Below are 8,882 nucleotides of genomic sequence, written 5' to 3' on the forward strand. Positions count from 1 at the left end.
GATAGTCATTCAGACCAGTCACTGTAGAGCTTTTTGGGACTGGGATGATGGTGGCAGTCTTCAGGCAGGTGGGAACTGTCTCCAGGGTAAGTGAGGTGTTAAAGATGTCTGCCAGCACCTCACAGAGCTGATCAGCACATTCCTTCAACACTTTTCCGGGGATGTTGTCTGGGCCAGTTGCTTTGTGCGGATTAATCCTCCTGAAAGTACTCCTTACTTCGGCTGAGGTCACGCTGAGATGCTCTTCATCCGGTGGTGAGGTGAGTCTGGTGCTGGGTGGTCTGTTCGGGTCTTCAAAGCGTGCATAGAACTTGTTGAGGGCATCAGGCAGAGATGGGTCTGTGGGGCATTGTTTGCTCCTTCCTTATTGCTAGTATCACTCAGCCCCCTGTGAATAGTAAACAGCCATCAGGGTGCTAACAATCCATTGTTATGCTGATGGTCCTTCTTGATCATGTGAGCAGCTGGTTTTGGCTGTCAGCAGCAAACAAGTGGATCCACTATGATAAGGTGCTATTTATAAGACTGAGCTGAATACAGCACCTCAGACTGGAAGGAAGTCTTTCGGATGAAAGACAAAACGTTTCTTCATTTTTTTTTTTTTTTTAGTTTTGTTTTTTGAATGTCTAGAGGACCAGTCTTAACTTTTTTAGATTTTTCTACCTGTATTATTGAACATGCATCAGGATATCTTGTTGTGGGTGTTGATATGAGTGGACTGGTTGGGTCCTTTGTGAGGGTGGGGGTGCGCTCTTGGTTGCTGTGGTACACCGTCTGTGGCTGTTTGGGCACTCCTGGCTGGTTGTCGTTGTTGGGATTTGGTGGCTTCTTTGGTCAGGGGGCTGGGTGTTGGACTGGGGATAGAGTTGGGGGGTCTGGACATTTTTGGGGGTGGGGGGGTTGGGTTGCTGGCCCTGGTCCTAGTTAGTACTCAGGGTTATGTGCCAGTCTGTGGCCTTGGTCCCTGGTGGTGCGGCTGTCACCTGCTCTTGGGTGGATGTATTGGAGCCTCCCTCCCCTGGTAGATCTCGGGGAATGGGGGTGCCTACTTGAGTCAGTGAGGGAGCTGGTCCCCTGGGAGGGCAATTGCCAACTCAGTTCTTCCTCTCCATCTTGACACCTTCTTCCGCACGCTCCATCACACCACCACTCAAACAGGGCCTTGGGGTGCAAGTGTGCTACTGAGCTGTAGGGAGGATCCTCCATCTCCATGGTCCTGTGGAGACCTGGGCCCCAATTTTATTATACAACTTAGACACTCACTTATAACATTCTCACGATACACACATATATATGTTCTGGGATGGGCACATGATGGCAAACAGGTGGTAGGATGTGTAATCAATACACTGGTGAAGATTCTCAGTCATCCAGGACATGGTAAATTCAAAAAAGTTCAAGACAAAAACAACTGGACTTTATTTGTAACAGAAGATGTTTGGCTTCTCATCCGAGAAGCTTACTCAATTCATAGAGCACGCCCATATTAAATGCACTATATACCAACATGCATCAACACCTTATTTGAGTGGGCGAGGGAGGAGTGGGGTCTTCTTGTTATTTATTTATTTATTTTTCCTCACACCCCTTCTTTGTTTGACATTTGGGGTCTTGGGGGGGGGGGGGGGGGGGGGGGGGGGGTAGGCCGCCTGATTGGGGTCTGGGCTGTTGGTGGGCTTGGGCCTTGGGGAGTGGTTTGGGGCGGGGCTGGTGCTCCGGATCTCCCTGGGTCATTCAGATTTTTTTGATCAAGACTCCTGGTTGCGATGGCTGGCCCCTTGGCCGGAATGGCTGCCAGGTTCCGGCAGGGGGTTGGCTGTGGTTGTGTGTGTGCATGTAGTCGCTGGTGGGGTATGGCAGCGAACAGGGGCGTGGCTTCGCTTTGACGGGGCACTGGCTAGTCGGCCTGGTGTGACATTTGCGGTGGGGGGGTGCTGTGTGTATGGGGGGTGGAGGTGCGCTGGCAGCATACCTGGGCATCTCTGGGCCTGTGGTGTGGGGTTGGTGGGGTGCCTGGTCCTTGGTGTGCTGGGCAGGCCTTCCTCCGTTGCTTCTCCCTGCTGCTCTGGCCTGGGGCCGGCCTACGGTGGCTGTCGGGTGCGTGGGACGCATGGACGGCCTGACAGAGCCTCAGTCTGCGTGTGCCTGTTTATGTTTCAGGTTGGGTTTTGGGTGGTCTTCTCTTGGATAATTTTGGACCCCCCCATTTAATGTGGGGTCTTCTTCCTCGTCGCACTCCCCTCCGGTGGCGGGTCCTCCTGCCACTGGCGCATTGGTGGATCTTGGCATCTGGGGCTGGGTGCTTGGATGTGTGCAAGCCCGCCCTGGTGGCTGCTTGCTGGGGTTCGGGTGCCATAGCTCTGTTAGGCCTCTGTTGGGGGGTGGTATGACCTTGGAGCTCGGCTCTCTGTGTCCATGGCCAGATCTACTCCGGCGTAGCAGGTTGCCGGCGGGTCTGTGGGCTCGTCGCTGTAGCCTCCTGGGGCTTCTGCACTGTGGCTGCTAGGGGTCGCCCGGGGCTCTCCTCTGCTTCTCTCTGGGGTGGGGTTGGGGTGCAGTTATTCCTGTTGGGGAACTTCCGGGGCTTCGGGCTTGGAGTCTGCTGCGTGTCTATGGCTCCGGTTTTCCCTGTGTTGCCATCACGTCCTGGGGGGACGGGTCTGTGGGTCCCCACACCCACTATTGAACATTCTTATGGAGAAATCTTATAGTTACAAGCATGCTCACACAGGTGTTTAGATTCTGGTGGTTATCAGATACACACTCAATTGGGTTGGGGTGGCCACTAAATACATCTTGTATCTCCATGTACCATATACAATACTTTCTAATGATGCTATAACTATCATTATATTTGCATATGTTGTTTGTTGTTACAGTTTCTTGGTTTTGCCTTTTTTCTTTCCACAGGTATAGAAGCAGACTTCAATGACGATGATTTGTGTTCTCTTTATACCGCCCTCTCTCTCTCCTCTACTCCTATCTCCTTCTTTCCCTTTTAACCCTTCTCCCATTTTTCTACCTTTGTTTTCTTTGTTTTTCATCCCTGTGTCCATTACATCTGAAACAAACCTAAAGCAATTCTAATAAAGATTTATTTATATATCAAGTGGAGCATTATGGACAGCTGTAATGCTATGTTTGTGAAAGTAAATTTGTTGAGCCTCTCCTTGACACTCAGTCAACAATTCTGAGTGCCACAATGCCGGACAGGACACGGGAAAAAAAAAGTTTTAAAATTCTTTGTGTGACATCTTTCTGTGTTGGTAATTATGCGTTTAAATACTGGAATCTCATTTTAAAGTCACAGTCAGTCACGAAGCAGAGAAACAGAAGCTGTCTTCCCGTCCTCCCCTTCCATCCATAAGAGCTCAACGGTGGACAAGATGTATATTCCAGATGTATTTTTAAAGCGGTCAGTCAAGACTGGTACATTTTTACATAAGTTAAAAAAATTATTTCTGTGTACGGTAAATATGTGTTTAAATATCAGTATCTCATTTGACCTTAAACAGGGCCATTAAACAGAACAGAGGAGACATTGAGAGGGCGGAAAAAAGAACGGAGAAGGAGGGGTTGTTCCCCTTTGCTTTCTCCCTGCTGCTTATATGAGCAGTGCTGAGGAGAAATGACATCAAATTTATTTAGAAAGTACATTTAAAAACAGCAGTTTTTAACAAAAGTGTTTACCAATAAAAATCAATGGTACTAATTTAATGAATATTTACTGCATCATACCAGTACTATTTGACTTCTGATCACATGACCTAGATAGGACGGGGTAGTATTTACCGGTAAATAATTGTTAAATAATTTAATTTATGTAGGTGTTTGGCACTGTTCTGTCCAGTGATAATGCTTAGTTACTGTGTTCATTTTGAAGGTATAACGGTTGTAACCATGAGTAATAGAGAGAAGCTTTACTACGATCTTTCAGTCTGAGCATGTGCTGAAAGCAAGCTATATTCTGTGAAACACCGTCTGTGTTTCACAGGGACCCCAGGAGTTCCGACAACACATCAGCAGTTGTGCGTGCACCGTGTAGAGCTGTCTGGAGACGCTCCTGTGTGTAACATGTACAGTGAGCGCTGCTGAAGGTGTTGGATGAAGACACTTCATCCCCGTGGGATATACGGGCCGTGTCTCAGCTTGGCAGGAGTGTGTGCACGAGCTGGTGCAAGTGCTGCAGCCGGAACATCCACTACAAAGATTGGGTCCGCAGGTCCAAAGTCAACGTATCTTTTCGTTGTATTTTTAATAAACGATCTACATATTAATGCTTGATGACTTTGACCTTTAGAGGCGGAGATTTGAGTTGTCATATCCAAGCTAACAGTCGCCGGAATGCACCCGGTCAAAATGAGGGTTCCCGGATCTTGTTCCGGCAGGATCCGGCTCAAATTAAGCCCCGCTTAAACGCCTATATAATATTAGAAAAAGAAGCAATTTGTGAAATTACATTTTATTATTGTTGACAAAACATTTGCTTCACTCCTCACTTTCTCTTTTGTCAATACTGTCATCTAAAACAGGTGTGGGCATAAAGATTGGAGTATCTGTTGGATTGACCAATCTAATTAGCAGCAGTACATATGTTTAAGTTACATAAATATGTACATGTATAGTATATGTAATGTCCTATGCTTTGTTGCAGTCCAAGAACAGTCCAGTCTTTGGTGCAGTCCATGCTTTTGTTGCAGTTTGTGTAGCATATATTTTAGTGCATATCTTAGACCCTTTTTTATTGTTTCTTTTTGTACTTTATATTTTGCTATTTTTGGGTGTAACTGGGATCCTGTGTACGTAATTTCATTACACCTCATGTACTACATGTGATGGAAATGACATTAAAACTGACTTGAACTTGAAGTCCTTTGCGATTTTGGTGTTATGCTTAGTGAAATTCTGACGACAGTTTGGATAATATTGTGCAGACCTAATTACTTTCATAGGCTACTGTATTGTTGATGTCTGAAAGTAAAAAATTGGAGTTACCTGAGGTCAGGGATGATCCAGCACTGATATCTCTAGAAGTAGAATTGAGGAAGTCATCCAAAGCTTCCTGGTCAGATAAGTTAGCAACTGTGATCTCATCCAGAATACAAAGATCAGACCCTGCTGTCTCTGTGCACACACACACACACACACACACACACACACACACACACACACACACACACACACACACACACACACACACACACACACACACACACACACACACACACACACACACACACACACACACACACACACACACACACACAAACACACAAACACACAGAGAGAGTAATTAGGTGACAGCTGTAATCAGTCACGGTAATAAACAAAATCCAACATGAAGGATGAACAAACAATAATAAACAAGTTTTCAATAATTAATCAATGAATGATTAATTCTCTTAACTAAGGCAAAATTGACTCTTTGAGCAGGAATTATTTCAGTTCTATACGCGCATATGAATTTAGACAAAGTTTGACTATTTTAATAAATAGTTTACTTTGGATTTTGGTTGAAAGAAGTTATTTAATCTGATCAGATAAAGTCATTTACCGACACTGCAAGCCAGGAAATGATTTACCAAGTTGCACCAGTTTAAAATAGCATAACCAGACCAAGAGTTGCATCATGTCACCAGGTTCTGCTCCTTTCCAGGTCAGTGTTGATGGCACCACTTGTCTTTCTGGGGTTCTCTGGTGGATCTGACCAGAGACACCATGAGGAGGACTCACCCAAGATAGCTGACCGTCACTGTGGCAGCTTCAGGGGTCTGTGAGGGAACAGCTGATGAGAAGTCCCAAAAAGTTCAATCTGGTCCTCTGGACATTCAAAAAAACAAAGCAAAACAAAGCAAAAAAATGTAGAAACGTTTCGTCTCTCATCCGAGAGACTTCCTCAGTCTGAGGTGCTGTATTCAGCTCAGTCTCTTAAATAGCACCTTCTCAGAGTGGATCAACCAGTTTGCTGCTGACAACCAAAACCAGCTGATCACATGCTCAAGAAGGACCATCAGCCTAACAATGGATCATTAGCACCTGATGGCTGTTTACTGTTCACAGAGGGCTGAGTGATACTAGCAATCACAGCATTGTAAGAGGGGGACAGTTGAACCCGGAGGCCTCCTGTCCCCCTCTTACAATGCTGTGATTGCTAGTATCACTTTTCACACAAAGGATCTTTGTGCAAAACAACAGCTCTGAGAAGATTGTTTTGATGACTCAGGAACACTGTGGCTCCCCTCTGAAGAAAACGGCTTCCAGCTCAAAGAAATTTTCACAGGTGTCTCTGAAGGAATAATCACTTTCTGAAAAACAGAACAGAGAAATATGTTATTCACATTGTAATATATTTTTTAAATTTAGAAATGTATTCATTTCATTAAAAACAAGACAACTATATACAATAGAAAATAAATATATATCCATCCATCCATCCATCCATCCATTTTCTTCCGCTTATCCGGGGTCGGGTCGCGGGGGTAGCAGCCTAAGTAGGGAGGCCCAGACTTCCCTCTCCCCAGCCACTTGGGCCAGCTCTTCCGGGGGAATCCCAAGGCGTTCCCAGGCCAGCCGAGAAACGTAGTCCCTCCAGCGTGTCCTTGGTCTTCCCCTGGGCCTCCTTCCGGTGGGACGTGTCCGGAACACCTCACCAGGGAGGCGTCCAGAAGGCATCCTAAACAGATGCCCAAGCCACCTCAACTGGCTCCTCTCGATGTGGAGAAGCAGCGGCTCTACTCCGAGTCCCTCCCGGATGATCGAGCTTCTCACCCTGTCTCTAAGGGAGAGCCCAGACACCCTGCGGAGAAAACTCATTTCGGCCGCTTGTATCCGAGATCTCATTCTTTCGGTCACAACCCAAAGCTCGTGACCATAGATGAGGGTGGGAACGTAGATCGATCGGTAAATTGAGAGCTTCGCCTTTTGACTCAGCTCTCTCTTCACCACGACAGACCTGTACAGCGCCCGCTTCACTGCAGACGCTGCACCTATCCGCCTATCGATCTCACGCTCCATTTTTCCCTCATTCGTGAACAAGACCCCAAGATACTTGAACTCCTCCACTTGGGGTAGGACCTCCTCCCTGACCCAGAGAGGGCACTCTACCCTTTTCCGGCTCAAGACCATGGCCTCGGATTTGGAGGAACTGATCTTCATCCCGGCCGCATCGCATTCGGCTGCGAACCGCTCCAGTGAAAGCTGTAGATCACGATCTGATGAAGCCAATAAGACCACCTCATCTGCAAAAAGCAGAGACGCAATTCTGAGGCCACCAAAACGGATCCCCTCAACACCTTGGCTGCGCCTAGAAATTCTGTCCATAAAAGTTATGAACAGAATCGGTGACAAAGGGCAACCTTGGCGGAGTCCAACTCTCACCGGGAACAAGCCCGACTTACTGCCGGCGATGCGGACCAGGCTCTGACACCGGTCATACAGGGACCTAACAGCCCGTATCAAAGGGCCTGGTACCCCATACTCCCAGAGTACCCCCCCACAGGGCCCCCCGAGGGACGCGGTCGAAAGCCTTCTCCAAGTCCACAAAGCACATGTAGACTGGTTGGGCAAACTCCCACGCACCCTCCAGGACCCTGCTGAGAGTGTAGAGCTGGTCCAGTGTTCCACGGCCAGGACGAAAACCGCACTGTTCCTCCTGAATCCGAGGTTCGACTATCCGACGGACCCTCCTCTCCAGAACCCCCGAATAGACCTTACCAGGGAGGCTTAAGAGCGTGATTCCCCTGTAGTTGGAACACACTCTACGGTCCCCCTTTTTGAATAGGGGGACCACCACCCCGGTCTGCCAATCCAGGGGAACTTCCCCCGATGTCCACGCAACATTGCAGAGTCGCGTAAGCCAACACAACCCTACAACATCCAGAGCCTTAAGGAACTCTGGGCGGATCTCATCCACCCCCGGGGCCCTGCCACCGAGGAGCTTTTTAACCACCTCGGTGACCTCAGCACCAGAGATTGGAGGGCCCGACCCAGAGTCCCCAGGCTCCGCTTCCTCAGTGGAAGACGTGCCGGTGGGATTGAGGAGGTCTTCAAAGTATTCCGCCCACCGACCCACAACATCCCGAGTTGAGGTCAGCAGCAAACCACTCCCACTATAAACAGTGTTGGTGGCATACCGCTTCCCCCCCCTGAGACGCCGGATGGTGGACCAGAAACGTCTCGAAGCCGTGCGGAAGTCGTTCTCCATGGCCTCTCCGAACTCCTCCCATGCCCGAGTTTTTGCCTCAGCAACCACCCGAGCCGCATGTCGCTTGGACTGCCGGTACCCATCAGCTGCTTCCGGGGTCCCACAGGCCAAAAAGGCCCGATAGGACTCCTTCTTCAGCCTGACAGCATCCCTCACCGACGGTGTCCACCATCGGGTTCGAGGGTTGCCGCCCCGACAGGCACCGACAACCTTGCGGCCGCAGCTCTGGTAAGCCGCCTCGACAATAGAGGCACGAAACATGGTCCACTCAGACTCAATGTCCCCCACCTCCCTTGGAACATGTTCAAAGTTCTCCCGGAGGTGGGAGTTGAAACTCCGTCTCACAGGAGACTCTGCCAGACGTTCCCAGCAAACCCTCACAATACGTTTGGGCCTACCAGGTCTGACCGGCATCCTCCCCCACCATCGGAGCCAACTCACCACCAGGTAGTGATCAGTTGACAGCTCCGCCCCTCTCTTCACCCGAGTGTCCAAGATATGTGGCCGCAGATCAGATGAGACGATGACAAAGTCGATCATCGAACTGCGGCCTAGGGTGTCCTGGTGCCAAGAGCACATATGGACACCCTTATGCTTGAACAAGGTGTTCGTTATTGACAATCCATGACGAGCACAGAAGTCCAACAAAAGAACACCACTCTGGTTCAGATCAGGGGGG

The 8,882-nt window shown here is 48.8% G+C and overlaps 1 protein-coding gene across 1 annotated transcript in view; it reads right to left on the reverse strand.

The window, feature by feature from the left end:
- The window catches only part of LOC119410434 (dysbindin-A), a gene marked incomplete in the record, with an annotated part of 191,664 nt that overhangs the window by 2,087 nt on the left and 180,695 nt on the right, over positions 1–8,882 (reverse strand). The window contains 1 exon segment of the mRNA XM_037677345.1: positions 4,996–5,124. Coding sequence (XP_037533273.1) covers positions 4,996–5,124 — 129 coding nt within the window.

This window comes from Nematolebias whitei, chromosome 5, assembly GCF_014905685.2.
Source record: "Nematolebias whitei isolate Nwh7 chromosome 5, NemWhi1, whole genome shotgun sequence".
In the NCBI taxonomy this organism is placed as follows: domain Eukaryota; kingdom Metazoa; phylum Chordata; class Actinopteri; order Cyprinodontiformes; family Rivulidae; genus Nematolebias; species Nematolebias whitei.